Raw genomic sequence first — 18,442 nt, 5'->3', positions numbered from 1 at the left:
TATATGTATTTTTTTGTTTGTTTTTTCACATTTTGCCCAATTATACCACATATTATCTCTTCATCAATGTGTTTCATTAGTGCAGATGACTCTTCTGCTTTTCATTTGCACAAGCATCACAGATTGTCACTTCATTTTTTTTCTTCTCCCCTCCAGGGGGTCTTTTGTGGGCTCTAGTGTCCCTTATATGAAAGTAGGTTGACAGGAGAGGGGGGAAGATATGTGGCAAATCTCGCCAGGCCCGGGAATCGAACCCGCGACTGCCGCGTCAAGGACTCAAGGTCTCCAAACATGGGTCGCGCTATCCCCTACACCACTACGGCACGCCCCACTTTGTATTTTTAACCATACAAGGGAACCTTTGATGTGATGCTTGATATTTTTGTGTTTTTTAGAGCCTTGGTTTACAGTATGTGAACTCTTACTGTATCTCTTTTGTATCTCTGCTCTTAAACAATAATAATCTACTAAATATCATATATCATAGGGTTTCAGACTAACACACATTTATGCTTGGTGAGGAGTACATGGAATCATAGAGACTTCTGATGTTAAATTTAAACTTCCAGGAGCATTAACAGCCCTGTTTAGTCTGCTTTAATCCAGCCATAGTTTGTTTTCTGAGAAAGTCTGGTTTGATTGAGGATGCTTAATCAACATCTGATACAGACCAAAAAAGCAAACTCTGGTCCGTCTACAAACCTCGGCCCCAGTTTGAAGTGAACTTGGGTGCGAACGCTAATTGGACAGGAGATCACTCCAAAAGCAGGAAGCATACTGTAGTGCAGGGCATGTGAGTAAATGCAACCAAAAAAACACAAATCTATCTAGTGGGAGAAATGGCTGTGGGCTTTTGCCAAAGACAAAAGAGAAATCTCTAACCACTAAAATCTCATTTGTTTACATACAGCAGACATGAGGCTGGGGTCAAAGTTCACCGTCGAGCTTTACAGATACTTTATCTTTTCTGTTTCATAAAATACATATAGGGTTAGGGCTAGATTTTTGTCAACCAAAACTTCTATTTTCTCTTTTTTCTTTTAGAAAGTCTGAATCTCTGTGTTTGACAGGAATTTAGCAGCAACAGAAATTATTTTTTTTTTTGGTCTAACTGAGCAAGAGCAAGTGAGATTAACGGGAGTAAAATGGTTAAATAAGCTCTCTATTTCATCCAAGTGTCAAGCTTGTTAAAAAGATGGAGTAGGAAAAGGAAAAAAAATAAAGTGCTAAAGAAAAATATGTCAGGTGAAGCAAAACTGAGTAAAAACAAAGAGCAAGAATCATACAATGATGTCGCTGCGATGAAACTATCAACATTATCCTGGCAGCCGGATTGCTGCGGTGCTGCAGGCGCGATGTGACTTCCTGTTTGTTGCTGCATAGAGGAAGTAAGAGGCCCCTCGAGGATGGTCTGAAGTGTGAAGCAGATTTGTGAGTATTTTTGTTTGGTGGAACAAGATGATTCAAGCGTGAAAATGGATGCATATGCATTAAGCTAACATGTGTGAGTTCTTGCTAACTTCTTCATTTTGTTTTTGGCATTAAATAAAAAGCCAAAGTCAGAAACTTTATCTTTTTACTTGCTTTTGTTCTTTTCAAATTGTCTAAGAAGTAAGTTCTAAAGGCTTGATTTAGAAGTTAAAAACCAGAGAGAATTGGGATGGGGCACTAGCTATCTGGGATTTGTTTGGTCATGTGATTGTGATAGTAATGTAGCATGGGATTGTGGGATATTTTACTGAAGCAGAGCAGCATCATCTGCAGTGTAGTCATTTTCTAAAGATGTTGAAAGAGTAATAAAATAACTATAATGGTAAATATAGGTTATCAACCACAGATAAAATAATAATATAGGTTTTGGCCTAGATTTTCATATAATTTTATTTTTGTTGCAATAAATACCAGAACTTATTTTTAGAAAGTTTTTTTGTCCCCATCAACCAGCCGTAGTGTGACGGTCTCAGGCTCTTCCAGGACTGAGGAGCAGCAATGGATTTTGCCAGTTGGAGGATTTCTCTTTTGTTTTTGGCTAAACACCAGGAGCCATTTCTCCCCCTAGTGCTAACTTAGTGTATTTGTTTTGGTTGTATTTACCCAGAATGTCCTGTGCTGTACTCCACTTCCTGCTTCTGGAGCGGTCTCCGGTACCCTTAGTGTTCACATACGCATTCAAACCGAACCAGAGTTCACTTCAACCAAAACCAGACCAAGATTTTTAGGCAGATCGGTCTTTCTTTTTTTTGATCCGCATCGGAGTTCGATTTACATTCACACGTACCCAAACAAACCAAACTTTCTAGACAAATTAGAGTTGGATAAAAGCGGAATAAAAATATAAGACTCTAGTTTCCAGCTATCACAGAGCTTGACTTGTCGCAGCAACTATGACACAACCAGTCAGAAGCTTTAGGGAACAATTGCTGTTTCACACAGTCAAGTTGGTTTAAATTGCTCTTTTACTTCATTTAACGAAATCATCCATCCATCCATTTTATTACATCCTTATCCCATTGAGGTCAGGAGGGGTGCTGGTGTCTATCTCCAGTTGTTAACAGAGGAGAGGCGGGGTTCACCCTGGACAGGTCGCCAGACCATCACAGGTGAAATCATCATTTAAAAACTAATTTTCAATTTTGGTTATCTTACTGATATTAAAATTAAAGGATGTTAAGCCTTTTAGTGTGACAAAAGACAGCGTTATTAAAATTTTAACATTTGTGGTTTTTGTTAGGAATATGATGTGTTTATTGTTAATATGATATAATTGGCTCATGCCCAAGTCCAGACCAGTATGTCAGAAACTAGACTGAGAATATTTACAGGCTAAATATAGGTTAGAGAACCAAGTTTTAGGGAACTTATCCTTCAATTTCCTGCTCACTTGAACAGAATATTACATTGTGTTAGTGCCACTTTAACCCGTTGGCATTGATTACCTGTGTCGTCTTACACTTTTCCTGAGTAAAGTCTTTGCTCAAATCTTTTCTCTGCAGTTTCTCCATAAATTTACTAGAAACTAAGAATGAAGCATCTCTAGAAAATTGCATTGCAAGCATTTTTCCAGATGAGAATTAATTCTATCATTTGCTTTTTCATTGGGAGCGTTAAAATTAAACTGTAAAAGCTGAACAAAGATGCTTCTACGTCACATAAATTTAATGCTGGGGTTCACTGTTATTTTACATTCTGTCATCTGTTACATTTCCTCTAACATGTTGCTAAAAATCATTTAAGAAACTGAAAGCAACTGTTGTGACAACTGCAGAAAAATTGTTCTCAGGCTTGAACTCTGAGATGTTGTAAAGAACTTGCAGGTTTCCTCCATACTAGCAGGTCAGTTCAGGTAAAAAAAAAAAAAAAAAAAGTTTAACCAAAAGGAAAATTAAACATTGTCCAACTTGTCATCCTGGTGTTTTTGAAGCATTGTAGTGGATGGTGATGCTGTGGGCAGGAAGGATCTCCAGTAGCAGCCAGTCTTTCAGAAAATTCACTGGCTGAAGACTGTTGCTAAATGACAATCTCATGACAGTCATGGCATGCTAATGGGTCAGACAAATCGGAACTAACATTAACAAGAAACACTGTAAAAAAAAAAACATCTGCATACTTCATAATAGTGACTATAAAATAGTGACAGAAAAATCTGTAAATTATAAAACAATTTAAAACTGTTGATTTGATGTGAAGTTGCTGTAAATAAGTTGATCTGATACATGAATTTTGATGCATATAATTTAACATCCTCTTAAGTCATTGTCTCAGTGATTTGCTCACAATTCTACATACAATCTTTATAGAATGCCTTCTGCAGCTTTAAAAGTGTTAGGGTCAGACAGATTTGTTTTTTAATTACAAGAATAAAGTTATAATAATAGAAGAAAGTCACAATATCAGAGGTTGTAAAATTAGAAAAAGTTGTTTTAATGAGAGGAAAGCCTTGATAAAGTTATCAAGATAACTTCTCAAGGTGCTCAACATTAGTTTCTGTTTATATTCTGACTGATATCCTGCTGAGTCTGAAGAGATTTCCTCTGTTGTATCAAATGTTCTCACTTTTTTCTGTACCTTGGAAGTACGTGTCTCAGATTACTCTTTAGTCAGATGGATTTAACCCTAGACTAACTCTAGTTGGAGCGCCTTAAAATTGGACTTGGTGGTGATTTGAATGCAGCGTTTGGTGACGATTTGTGTGTTCTGTGACAGTTTGAGGAATCCAACGCAGAAAGAGACCAGCTAAGAGCAGAAGATGCCAGCCCCGCCTCCGCCCCCACCCCCAGGGCCACCGCCGCCTCCCACTCTGGCTCTGGTGAGTCTCTGTTCCTCTCAGATGTCATGCTCAGCAGAGACATCTAGTGGACAAACCCAGTTTATGGCAGAATCAATGTATGGATTGGGACTTAACAGCTGTACCCTAAAGAAATATATTCTTAAAAAAACCCCGCATAGCTTCAATGTTGAAGCTGTTTTTTTAGTTGTTGTTTATTTATGTACAAGGCCATTATTTTAGGAATGTGACAATATCAAGGATTGGATCTGAAAACAGTAAAAGTGTGACAGTGTAGTTTTATTTTTTTTTCTGGTTCTATTTATTTGTAATAATAATTTAACTCAGGAAATCATATTTGATTCAGTTTAAATACACACTGATGTATTCTGTGGGTTTTTATGAATTTGAATTATTATAGCTGATGGACAGAAATCCAAAGTTTAGTTTCTTAAAATATTGGAATATTGAATACAATCAATTAGAAAATATATATTTTTAATAAACATATTCTATTCTATTATGTTTGACACAATTACATGGAAGACAGTGACAATGATGCCTATCTCCAGAGGTCAATGGGCGGGGCGGGATCACCTGGAAAGGTCACCAGTCCATCACAGGGCATTAAATTACAAAGTCAAATTTGATGCATATAGTATTTTTATAACAGAAAGCAACATAGTTACTGGATTATGCTATGAAATGTCACTGTGCCTGGAAAACTCATTATACTGGCCCTTTAAAGATTTTGTGACTCTGTCCACTCCCATTATTTTGATATGAATTTAATTTTAATTAGAATTTTCTAAATAATTTTTTCTGCAGCTTTGGTCCTTTCTTTATTTGAATCTTTTGGGTTGTTTGTGTTTCAGGCCAACACAGAAAAGCCGACACTGAGCCGAACTCAGCAGCAGGGACGCGGCGCTCTTCTGTCCGACATTTGCAAAGGCACCAGACTAAAGAAAGCCGTCACAAATGACCGCAGTGAACCCATTTTCGACAGTAAGTTGGCACATCTCATTGGCATCAACATGTATGGCTGTATTCCAAGGAAACAACAGCTCATTTTCGTTATGTCTGCTAGTTTAAAAACTATTTATTCTGATGTTCAATAAGTTAAAAAAAGTCTTTGCACTTCTATATGGAAACACAGATTATTTTTAAACTTGTGCATTTCCTAGACCCATTTTAATCATTCATCATATTGAGAAGTGCATAAATGATCTTAGACAGATGTAATTTTCTAAATTCTTTTGAAAATAATGCTCATTTAATATATTTTTTGAGACGCCAATCACATTTTCTAACAAAACCAAACTTGTTGGCCGAATAAAGGTCATTTCAAATCAAGACATGCCATGGTATGGATCATTTTGTGCTCAACTATATGCGAGAAAAAAAATAATGAAATCAATTTTCTACGTCATGAACCTAGCACTTTTCTTTGAACGTCATAAATCTTAATCGTTAGCATTCTGAAAAGCTGTCTGTGTCTGAGCTCAGCATGGAGAGCAATCAGGGATTTTGAGATTCCTGGGAGTGAAATTAGACAAACACTACCAGGTTTTCCCAGTCTATCCTGGGGGGCCACCAGGCTAAACATAGTTTGTTTTAGAGAGTTTTTTTTTTTTTAATGCATCATTAATAGCAACACAAAGCTAGCTGTGTGTGTGCATGGTTGTTTGCCCTGTCTGTCTTTGTGTTGCCCTGTGACCTGTCCAGGGTGACCTCATCCTGACCCCACTAGGGACAAGAGTGTTAGAAAAGGGATGGATGGATGAATGACAACAGGAGACACGGATGAAGCGAGGTTGACTGTCCTAGTTGACTGCCAAACAGAACAGTACCTGTCCGGAACACTACAAGAAAGTTTACAAAAACAGAAATACAAAATACAGCGGACCTAATTCAAACCTCAGACTGTTCCCCTGCCTAAAGGAACCTCAGACTGAAGAACTTTTGACCTCCAAGTCACTTAAACTAGATCTTTTATATACCAGCTCTCTTTGTGCTAAAGCTCTATTAATTAATGATTTAATCTCTGAAATCATAACTGAGGTTATATTTCTGACAGAAACATGGTTGTAAGAGCCATATGATTGAAATAAGCAATTACTGATGTGGCAGGAGCACACGGTTTTGACATTTGGGTGGTGGGTGTGTCAAGGTGGGCGTGACTGTCACTAAGGTATGAATGGGAGCCAAACTGGTGCGCTGGTTTAGTATGTATGAGGAAGCGGGTACGCCGGTGGTGGTCGTAATTTCTGTTGACCGTGCTATAATGTCGCTTATTGTTGACGCCATTGTATGGTTTAGCCTGGTCAGTATGTGTCAGTACTTGTAAAGTCTGAAGTATGGCTGTCAAAGTGGAATAAATTGATGATTGCAACAACCTGAAGCGACCTGGAGTGTATTGAAGCACGCGTCGGACAGTTTGAAATTCACCGCGTTAACCCAGTGCGGCCCTCTACAACACCATTCGTTTGCCGCACATCTAATGGTTGAATGACAATAATGAACCAATCGTACTAATTGAATCAGCGCCTCCTAACTACAATTTTTTAAAATGAGAATAGAAAACATAAAGAAGGAGGAGGCGTGGCTTCAATATTTAAGAATACCATAAATGGTAGTAAAATCTCTTTGGGTCACTTCACCTCTTTTGAGTATCTTGGAATTGAGATTAAAGGTCACAAACGAACTTTAACACTAACTTTATACAAAACTCCAACATATGTGGAAAATTTCTTTACTGAGTTGAATGAACTTCTATCTCTCGTATGTATTGATTATGATTGTTTAATAATTGTTGGTGATTTCAACGTTCATGTTGACAAACCCCAGACAGAGGGACTAAAAAGCTCTAATATCCTAGAGACTTTTGGTCTAACACAACATGTCAAACAAGCAACACACACTCAAGGACACACACTGGACCTGGTTATCAGTAAGGGTGTGAATATTTCCAATGTCTCTGTAACTGATGTCGCCCTGTCGCATCACTTCCTGTTATCTTTGAAAGTTCTTTATCCTTTAATCCACTTGGACAAACAGCAACCATCACAAAACGTTCTCTCACTGAAAGCACAGCAGAAATATTTCATCAAATCTACTCTTCTTCCTCACCCTTAAGCTGTAATGATGTAGATAAATTGGTAAATGATTTTCAGTCTAAAGTTTCAGATATCATTGATTCCATTGCCCCAATTAAAATGAAGGTTGTGTCTGGTAAGAAGAAATCTCCATGGAGAAATGCACAAACAGTTCGATCTACAAGACAACTCTGCAGAACAAAAATGGCGTAAAACTCAACTTCACATTCATTATGACATCTATAAAGAAAAACTACGTTACTATCATTTAACACTCAAACATGCAAGACAGGCCTTCTTTGCAGATGTCATAAACAAAAACATTAACAATGCTCCAGCTTTATTTGCAACAGTTGACAGACTCACAAACCCTCCTATCACGTTACCACCTGAATTTCAGTCTATTGCCGCCTGCAACCAGTTTTCCAGTTTCTTTTCAGAGAAAATTCAAAAAATCAGAGGATTAATCTGCACATCCACTATAAAGTCAGAACCAACACTGAACCAAAACTAAACAAATACAGGAAAAATGACCCAATTTCAACAACTTAAATATAAAACCCTAGAGGAAATTATAAGTCAACTCAGCTCCAGTTCCTGCTGTCTGGATGTCCTACCCTCACATTTCTTTAAGAAAGTTCTGCCTGTTGTTGCTATTGATCTGATCCAAATAGTAACTCATTCCTCTCATCAGGCGTTTTCCCCCAGGCTTTGAAAACAGCAGTAATCAAACCACTGATAAAAAAGAACAATCTAGACAAATCACTACTGCAGAATTACAGGCCAATCTCTGACCTCTGACCTCCCATTCATCAGCAAAGTTATTGAAAAAGTTGTGTGTAAACAGTTAAATAGCTTCCTAACGATAACCAACTGCTTTGACTCCTTCCAGTCTGGTTTCCGGTCTCACCACAGCACAGAAACTGGCCTAGTCAAAGTGTTCAATGACATCCATATAAATACGGACTGTGGGAGAACCACAGTGCTGGTTCTGTTGGACCTCAGTGTTGACCATGACATATTACTGAATGGACTGGAGAGTTGGGTCGGACTCTCCGGTCCAGTGCTTAACTGGTTTGAATCTTACATAAAGAACAGGGATTTCTTTGTTTCAATTGGAAACTTCTCATCAAAGAGGTCAAAGGTCACATGTGGGGTACCCCCAGGTTCAATCCTAGGACTCCTCTTATTCAATATCTATATGTTCCCACTAGCTCAGGTTATAACAGGAAATAATATTAGCTACCATAACTATGCAGATGACACACAGCTCTACATTACGATGTCACCAGGAGACTCAGAACCCACCCAATCACTGAACAGATGCTTAGAACAGATAAATGTGTGGATGAGACAAAACTTTCTACAGCTGAACAAAAACAAAACTGAAGTTATTATTTTTGGACCTAAAGAGGAACGATCGTGAGTTATAGATCTAGAGTCAATCCACAGCTTCAGTAATTACTAATGTTTTGATCTAAGATGCATGACTTGGTGTTTTTGTTCTTGTTATAATGTAAAGCTCTTTGAAATGCCTTGCTGGTGAAATGTGCTATACAAATAAAATTTGATTGATTGATGCATTGACCCAGGCATGAAGGGCTGCGCACCCCATCTCTTTCTTTGCTGGCTGTTGGCCTCAAACTCTTATTTCCAAATTATGATGTCTCTAAATTTTTGTAACTTTTAACACTTTTCAACACAAAAACAGGATGAACTGCCCCAACACCCCTACCACTGGGCACAGCAGGGTTTTCTGGAGGAAACCCTGTGCACAACCTTTTATGATACATAAAACAGTATGTCTTTCTTTTTTATTTGAAAAAGCCCAAAGGTATCACCAATAGCATGGCACAAATGACCCCTGAAGCCAATAAACTGCTTCCCTATGTTGACTTTTAGTGCACTCATTTTATCCCATATGTCCAGTTTGAACCTTATAGAAACAGATAACACTACTATCATGCATTAAAGTAGTTTTTCTTTCTTCTCAGAACCCAAAGGAGGAGGTGGAGGCAGTGGTGGAGGCAGTGGTGGAGGTGGTGGTGTGGGTGGGGGTTTTGGTGGTGGGTCTCCTGCTGGTTTAGGAGGCCTCTTTGCAGGAGGGATGCCAAAACTGAGGTCTGCCACAAACAGAGACAATGGTAAGAAAAGATATGAGGAGTAAAAAAAAAGTTCCTCATTAGGTTTAAAGGCACAAACAGTTTCTGATTTTTGTTCCCAGACTCAGGCCCCAGTCGTGGGCCTGTTCTTCCTCCAGGTTCCCGTTCCGGTGGACCCAGCCCTTTCGGCAGTGGTGGCAGTCCATCCGGACCACCTAAGCTGCCAGGTATCCCTGCTGTGCCTCGTGGCGGTGCCCCTGATCTCCCAAAGGGCCGTCCTAATTTCTCGTCCAGACAGGACACTTCAGGTGGACCGCCTCCTCCAGTACCCAACACCCCTAGGCCACCCCAGAGCCTCCCGTCCCGTGGGGGGCCCTCTCCGCCATCGCTCCCTTTAGGACCGAGGCCCAGTCACGCCAGCTCCCCAGTGCCGCCCAGTGTTCCACCAGGGAGGCATGGGTCTCTTCCTCCCCCGCCCCCATCAGGGGGCTCCTCCGGTGGCCCACGGTCGAGCTTCTCCGTGCCCCCTCCTCCACCTTCAAACAGCAGCCGACCTCCCTTACCTCCAGCTCCAGGAGGGAGGCCTCCGCTTCCTGACGACCGACCACCGCCACCTCCGGCTCCTGTAGGAGGTCACCGACCATCGATGCCCCGCGATATGCCCCCTCCTCCCCCGTCCGTCAACTCCAAACCTTCTGCATCACCTTCCTCAACGGGTCGCTCCCCAGCTGGAAGTGGTGTGCCCCCTCTGCCTCCGGGACGACCAGGCCCGCCTCCGATCCTACCTAGCCAAGGAGGAGAGGACCAAAACACACCCCGCCTGCCCCAGAGGAACAGCTCACTCAACAGGTAAGATTTCTGAAAATAGTTGATGGAAATGCTTAGGACTGGATCAACAAATAAATTTATTGTTCAACTTTGGCTCCAAACATCCATTGAAATAAAAAAATCAACAATTCTAGAATTGCGTTGCTGAGGGTGGCAGCATGTTAGAGGAGCTCGGTACACTCATTGAGATTATTTTTCTCTTTTTCAAACATTCATTTCTTTCTTTTTGGAGGAAAATGGCTATTTTTTGTTCCTTCTTGTTTGGATATTATATAGTTGGACTTATTTTGGTCAATATCTATCAGATTTTTGCTCCTGTTATGTGTAACCACAGCAACAGGATGGTTTATACCAGGAAGCAGCTCATAAACATTGGAAAAGCTCAAATAATACCTAAGCCTGTCATGATAGCAAATTTTGCTGAACAATTAATTTTCTCAGAAATTATTGCGATAAACGATAATATTGTTTGAAGATTTTTTTACACCGATTTAATGGAAATAACCTAATAATGCATGGGATTTCCTGCCAAAGATAGATACACTTTATTTTCAAAAGAACACTTAACACTGGAACTGATAAACAAAATGAACAAAACAACCAAAAATAAAATGGATTCTCAGTCTCCATTAACAAAAATGTACTTTGTTAATGGACACTACGCTAACCCTAATAAAAACACCAAAGTGTAAATAAATACTGCATTCAACCAAAAGAGTTCAGATTATGAAGCCTGTAAACCATATTGCCCTTCAGTAATCATTAGATTTAAATAGAGAAAATGGGCAAATGGACTACCTGATGCAATAGTTCACACTGCACGTTAGTTCACACCTACATTTTCCCCTTAGGACAATCTTAGAACGTTGATTGTTCTAAGATTGTCTTGTGATTTTGTAACCAATCATCCTGTAGTGTGTGGTGTGTTATGGTAAATCGTTGTGGCAGCTCCGATCTAAATCAGGGGTTTTCCCTTAATGCAGCCTGTTGAATGTGACAGGTAGCCAATCAGAAAGCACGATTCTCCTCTGCGCTTTCTGAGGGGAAATTACAGAGGGGAATCCCAAACAGCTGACAGAGCGGACATTAGAGATGATATGTGGAAACAATATTGATGTTTATAAAACATTTCCTGCAAAGAATATAGAAATGACGAGAGGAGGAGTTGGAGCGAAATTGCTACGCAGTTGATGAACCCGGTAACTTTTCAGCTGTTCTTCGTTAACGTGACATGAATAGGTTCATTACAACCTATTTATGTCCTTCAGTAATCATTAGATTTAAATAGAGAAGATTGGCACATCCAACTACCTGATGCACACTAGAGCCACATGCACTGCAGGTAGATTGTAGTAAAGAATTGATTAATGCCTAGTTTTAAAATTACTTAACTGGACTTGTAGCCATTATTTTGTGCCCATTGTTGGACACCACACTACACGTCAAACCCCATCAAACCGTTATACCATGGATTTCTGTCAGCTAATGTGTGATCTCAGGTTTTGAAAATGGACCGACAATCGGCTGACAGTGTGAACTGGACATTACACTAAAAAAATGAGGACGTTAGGGTCAGTGCAGAGCAGCGGAGTTGAGTCTTTTCTCATTCAGTTTCATCAACAGAAAGAGGAAAAATGCCGGAAGAGACGATAAAGCCGATAATTAAAATGACGTCGATGGTTTTAATTTATCGTACGATTAATTGATTTATCGTTTATCATGACAGGCTTAATAATACCACAGTTGAAGCCAGAAATCACAGAGGCATTGGAAAGGAGGGATTGTGGATGGAGAGCAGGAGCACAGAGAAGAGAGATATTGGGGTGGCAGCATCAGACTCAGGGACCTATAAAGGCAAATAAAGAAAGCTGGTTCTGTTCTGGAATGACTGTGACTCTGGAGATGATTATGTAAAGAAGGATTCTTTATAGGATCAAAATAATTATGGACAACTCTGAACATCCTCTTCACGAGAGTGTCTTGGGAAAACAAAGTGTTTTCAGTCAGAGGCTTCTTCGGATTCAGTGTGATACAGACCGCTACTGGAGATCCTTCCTGCCAACAGCTGTCATCATCTACTATAACTCTTTGAAATTTTTTGAATTAATGCGTTACAACAACATTTAATTTCCATTTGGGATTAATGAAGCATTTTTTAAATTTAATTTAAAAAAACTATTATACCACAGTTGTCCAACTTTTTGTCACATAGGCCAAATAGTCTAGTCAGAATTACTTGCAGAAAGAAATTTCTAAAACAGTTGAAAATGATATCAAAGCCTTCTTTACCTTCTCAACAATAAACTAAGCAAATAATAATTTAAACAAAGTAGTTGGACTTCTTGTAAAAATTGGATGTGTAAGTCATAATCCCAGAAGACTTTTGCTTGTTTCGTGTAAGGGGCAATATCAATTTTTTGGAGCTTTGCATCATGCTATCATTTTTGCAACCATTCATCTGCAAAACCCCTGGGTGGACCTAGCCCGTCTTCAAGACGCAGCCCCTCCCCCACTCAGCTCCTTCAGACTAGCCAGCTCCAATAAACAGACAGCTGCTGGAACTGCTGAGCTACTTCTCAGAGCAATGCTGGTAAAAACATTAAAGGTTTAATAGAGGAGTCATCTTGGGATGATTTCCTGAAGGCGGTGCTTCAGAAAGAGCAGGAGTTTTAAAGAGACAGAGACCCAATTTCAAGGTGTTAAATATTGAAGTCAAATTTCTTTTAAGTCATATTTGATATATACAGCATATTTGTATCAACTGAAGGTAACATAGTTACTTCATTGTGCTATAAAATGTCACTGTATGCCTGGAAACGCATAATACTGTTCCTTGAAGAAAAAATTATCAAAATGGATGCTTTTTTTTTTAATCACCTCCAGCCACACTCCAGCACCCCCTTCTGGTCGATCAGGACCTCTCCCTCCTCCTCCAAATGAGAGACCGCCATCTGTTGGAAGAAACCAGTCGTCACCTCGCACAGGTAACCCACCAGTTGTCACTTCTTTTCAAACTAAACTATAGATAAGAAATATTGTAGAAAATTGTTGTTTATGTTAATGAATAAAATTCATTCTTCCTTCAAAGGTCCTCTTCCTCCACCACCTCCTTCAGGTCGCAGCATGGGCGGAGGCAGCTTAACCCAAGCTGCCCCGCCTATCGGTCGGCCGGGCCCGGAGCCTCCTCGTGGAGGCAGTAGGCCCCCCCTGCCACCAGACAGGCCCGTTGGGGGACTACCACCTCCACCACCGATGGGGAACGGCTTCCAAAACTCTCACCACAACCAAATGCAAGGTCTGTAAACCTGTCATTGTGCTAACTTTAGTTTGGAGAAAGACTGAAAAATAAAAACGAGCAACACAAATTGAACAGTAAAGTTGAATAACTCCAGTGTAATACTCCTGATACCACAAGAATCTGTTCATATTATGTCACAAATCCAATGCCCAAAACCCTTTTCTTGATTATTTACCAAAAAACTTTAAAAAGCATGGATACTTCCATTTCACAATTACAAGCTACTTTGAGTTGGTATTTCATTTAAAGTCCTGGTAAGACAGAAGAGGGTTAGTTGTTGAAAAGTAAGAAAATGTGGACAGAACCCTTAGGTCAGGGGTCACCAACCTTTGTGACATTGGCAGCTGCTTCATGGGTCCAGAGCAACACGAAGGGCTACTTGTTTGATACAGAACTAAATATTCTTGGCTCAGCCTTTATAACAATAATACATGTATGTATATATGATTACATGCTGCCCGATCATATTAATGTTAGGGACTACTCCCAATAGTTATCAGTAATGATTTACCATGGCAGAAATGGTTAATTGCCATTATGTGATCAGACGTTCTTAGTTCAGAGTTTTTAGTTTAATTCCCTTTTGGAGCTTTTCTGTCTGATTCTAAATTTCCCACAAGTGACTGAGAGTCTGGATTGTTGCAGCTGTACAGCTGTATGAACTGTGAGATTTTCCTTTAAATAAACAAAGAAAAGAAAAGTTATTGTATTTTTTTATTATCCAACCTTCTTTACTATTAACAAAATTGTGGAGAGAAGAAAAAGGACTATTGCGCCAAAACATCTTGTATGTAGCACATATCAGTGTGAGTCTTTGGGGGTCAAAGGGCAGCCAAAGGGCAGCCAAAGCCTAAATCTTATTGGTCAGTTTGCTTTCATTTATTTGGCAGCTTGATACTTTTTCTGTAAGCTGAAAATTAATGAATCTCCCGTAGTTCTAAGATCCCGCCTGAGCTTTTTACCGTGCGCGGTTCTGGCAGCTCGCCGGTTTATTAGCCTTTTTGTGGTTTTGCGAACTGAAAAGCTGACAGGTCACCTGCTGGCTGGCATTAGCAGATGCCAACAAAAAAAGTTAGGCAGATCAGAGAGTAGCACAAAACTTACCTGCACCTGACCTGCAAGAGCACAACCACCTCTACAACGCAAAGCCAGCACAAACCTAAACCACAAAGGCAGCTGAATTTTTTTGGTTTGTTTGTTTTAACGAACCATGCTAAACACTAAAGACATGAAAGCGAAGCCTTCCTGTGTGATCCACAGAAAGAGGGGGATCTTGATTCAGATGGTGACAGACATCCAGAGGAGGAGGAGGTGATGCAGCAATGTTTGCTTAATCTTCCTTCCTGTTGTCCTCATTGTTGTTTTTACCACATGCTTCATTTAAGGCAGGAAACCCCCTGACCTCCAATTCAATTGTTTTTCTTCAATCAACCACAGAAGTTGCTTCATTTTGGAAGGCAATGTGGACAAAAAAGGTTCTGCCTAAAACATCAGAGGGTTCTAGATCCCATTCACAGCACATTTACACAAACTGCTCCATTTGTTTTGCGTCATGTCAGATCATCCAGTCTAATGGTGATAATTTCTCTGTTTTTATTCCTTTATCAGATGACTTTGAGTACAGGTTCACCTTTCATCCCATTTCGGACCTTCCTCCACCCGAACCCTATGTGCCCTCACAGAAAACCTACCCCAGTAAGATCTCTAAGACTGAGAGCAAAGGTGACTAACGCAACACAAAAACATTTTTTGTTTTTGTTTTTCACAAAGTATCTGAACACTTGCTCACATGTTGTCAATGTCAAATTTAGCAGACTGTTCCAAACATTTCTTTTGCAATAAGACAATGCAAGACCCAATGCACTTTAATTATCTTAGTTAATGATGACTGACTGTTTTGTTTTCATTTAGGTACAAAAATATATTATAGACATTCACTATTAAACATCTTCAAGACAGTGAGCTAACAGCCCAAGTCTTTCCCTGTTTTTAAGGGCAGATAAATCTGCAAATTAACTGCAAAACAGTGAAAAGACATTATAATGTGCAAAACATGTCCCTGGGGCAACATAGAGAGTGAAAACAAGAGGTTCTCAACATTCAGCCTTGAGGTACACCATAGCTAACTAAATGGAGATGATGTTCACATAAGAGGTACTTCCAAATATGACCGGAAACTCAAAATCAAAACGGTTCTCATTGTCCAAAATATCTTTGTATGTTTTCACACACAGTTTTGAGAAATGTTAGATACAAAATAGTATTTAAGTTTTTAACAGCAACACCTCTTCGATTCTTTAGTTTTATAGCAGCAGAAACACATGTAACCTTTTTACTTGTTTTTGAAAACAGTCTTTAGTCCAGAGGTTTGGTGAATTTTGCTCAAAGTTTCTCAACATGTGTTGTCCTCTCACTGATTTTACAAATTGCCACTTTAAGAGTCATTCCAAATTGCTTTCACTTTGTTCCAATCTCACTACAACTGATGGAAGATGTGAACTCAAAAAGACCAACTGCTGAAACAGAATCAAAATATTGCTCTAAGGGTTTGTACATTTATTCATCCAGGAATTTTTTTAAATTTTCTTTCTAAAACAGATGTTTCTTTTTAATATGAATAATGCAGGACTTATGTTACAATAAATGTGGAAAAAGTCTTGAAGTGAATTATTATGGTCTCATTTTTTCAAAGTCTGAAACATTTACAAAAATGAATGTCTTCATATTTGTGACACAGTGTTATATGGTGGAAGAACATATTCTGTATAATATTAAAAAACACATTCTGTTAATTGATTCTGTAATTTCCAGGTTCTGGTAAAAAAGAGCGAGGAGCTCCTCCCCTCCCCCCTATACCCAGGTGAAGTAAAGATGGCTGCCTCCACAACACTGGGACCTACCACCTTTTCTTCAGATCTCTCTCTTTCTCAGTTTACCAGAAGTCCTCATGTGAGGACCACAAGGGGGCAGGGCTCCAGGAATTCAAATAAAAGCACAGTGGAGTTCACGCCATGTGCCTCTGTAGTAGAGAAATGATGACCTGGAAACTCTTTATATCATAGTACATTTATGCTCTGGGGAAAATTATTTGTTTTGTGTTTTTTTTTTCTTTTTTACATTTACAATCATGCTGTTCCTAGAAGGCTTGATTGATTTTGATACTTAAATTCTGTTTTTGTATGATTCTATTTCCTCTGTTTTCCGTCGATTCCATAAGTGAGTTTTAGATTTTTATAAACAAGCCAAACGTTTTGAGGAGAATATGAACGCTGCGTCTTTCTGTTCTGATTGTAAATATAAAGGTAAATATGTCCAGGTGGCTTTTTTTTTTAATTGATAAATCCATTGTGGTACATCACCCACCCTTCCCTTTCCCCATTCACTTTGCTTGAAATGGTAAATGAAAGGTGGCAACTGTGTGAACGCTTCAGGAAATCAATCAAGGTGCCTTGGATTCAGACAAAGACAAAGTTTAAATGATCTCGGCCTCCCTGTGTTGCCAAAGCCACATTTGCCTCTACAGCATGAATGTAGACTTAGCGTTTTTCACCAGTTTGTTTTGTGCTACAACCACTGGAGCGGTACGTTTTGAGTTTGCGAGGATGCTTGATGTGTTTTCATGGACGTTTCTGCAGAGTTTTACATCATGAGTGAAAAATTTAACTGAATATTGTTTTGTTAAATTCTCTTGATGCACAGCAAAGAGTCTGTATGTATCTGTGATGTAATCAGCCAATACTGAACTATGGATAAGTTAAGTTTGCAGTATTATGTTTGCTATAATGTTCTGCTTTGTTTTGTTTTAAAGAAATGTTTTCAGTGAGGCTATCATATGAAAGGAAACTATTTGCATTTAAAATGCTGTACTTAAGCTTACTTTAGGTGATAAAGGGGAGCGCTTTTATTGAATCATACACCAATATTCCTGAACAATTACTGTTACCAGATAAACCGTATTATTCATTTACATAAATGTACAATAAAATGGACAAATGTATACAAAGGTGTGGCATTGTTTTAAACTTGTTAAATGATTTCTTCTAAAATACATTTAATTATACCTAAAATTCATTTGATTTAGAATATTACTAACAAGTCCACTTATGTTAGGAATTTTATCACTAAACCATATATTGATTATTTACACAAACTTGTTTTTCCAGTCTTTATTCCTGTGAATTATGATGATTTTCCACTTAGTTATTTCCATAATACATAGTTAGTTGAAATAATTAATTTGGAGCTAAATAATTATTTAGGTCCAATAATTGGACCTAAATAATAAATTAGCTCCAATGTATTTAGCTTGAGGATTAAATATTTAGTTTGGAACTATGACATTTATAGATGTATGGAAAATATGGTGAACATATATGGAGCTCCATAAAATGGAGCCAAAACAGTTTCATAATTAACAAATGCACAGGATGAGATCCACAAATGCACAAAACAAGATTCACAATGTATTTGTGATGCAAACACAAATATTATATATTTTTTTATTTCTTCTTGTGAAAAGTTTTAGTCTATATCACAGGCCTAATGTTTATATCTTGTGAAATATGTTAAGTTTTATATCTTTTTCTTTAGGCTAGAAATGCACCACAAGCCTGTCACAATAACAAATTTTGCTGAGTGATTAATTGTCTCAAAAATTATTGCGATAAATGATAATATTGTCTGAAGACCATTTTAAACTGATGTAATGGTAATGACATAATAATGCAAGCAATATCCTGCCAAAAATAAATGCAGTTTATTTTCAAACAAACACTTAACACCAGAACTGGTGTTAACACTGGTAAAACAAAATAAAACGACCAAAAACAAAAATGAAATGGACTCTCAGTCTCTG

At 38.7% G+C, this 18,442-nt stretch overlaps 1 protein-coding gene across 5 annotated transcripts in view; it reads left to right on the top strand.

Annotated features, from left to right (window-relative positions):
* wipf1b (WAS/WASL interacting protein family, member 1b) overlaps positions 1 to 17,584 on the top strand; it is a 41,509-nt gene extending 23,925 nt beyond the window's left edge. For 4 of the 5 annotated variants that reach the window (XM_044136231.1, XM_044136228.1, XM_044136230.1 and 1 more), the window contains 8 exons: positions 4,204 to 4,306; positions 5,140 to 5,269; positions 9,354 to 9,503; positions 9,584 to 10,310; positions 13,173 to 13,273; positions 13,378 to 13,584; positions 15,196 to 15,309; positions 16,399 to 17,584. In XM_044136231.1, the coding sequence (XP_043992166.1) occupies positions 4,247 to 4,306; positions 5,140 to 5,269; positions 9,354 to 9,503; positions 9,584 to 10,310; positions 13,173 to 13,273; positions 13,378 to 13,584; positions 15,196 to 15,309; positions 16,399 to 16,451 (1,542 nt within the window). In that variant the 5' untranslated portion in view covers positions 4,204 to 4,246 and the 3' untranslated portion in view covers positions 16,452 to 17,584. Of the gene's footprint in view, positions 1 to 354; positions 2,601 to 4,203; positions 4,307 to 5,139; positions 5,270 to 9,353; positions 9,504 to 9,583; positions 10,311 to 13,172; positions 13,274 to 13,377; positions 13,585 to 15,195; positions 15,310 to 16,398 lie in introns of those variants that run through there. The other variant, XM_044136233.1, reaches the window with a different exon arrangement.
* The last annotated feature ends 858 nt before the right edge of the window (positions 17,585 to 18,442 follow it).

The sequence above is a fragment of the Gambusia affinis genome, linkage group LG13 (genome assembly GCF_019740435.1).
Source record: "Gambusia affinis linkage group LG13, SWU_Gaff_1.0, whole genome shotgun sequence".
Lineage (NCBI taxonomy): Eukaryota > Metazoa > Chordata > Actinopteri > Cyprinodontiformes > Poeciliidae > Gambusia > Gambusia affinis.
The sequence above is the reverse complement of the archived record's forward strand: the minus strand, read 5'-3'. Positions and strand labels throughout refer to the sequence as shown.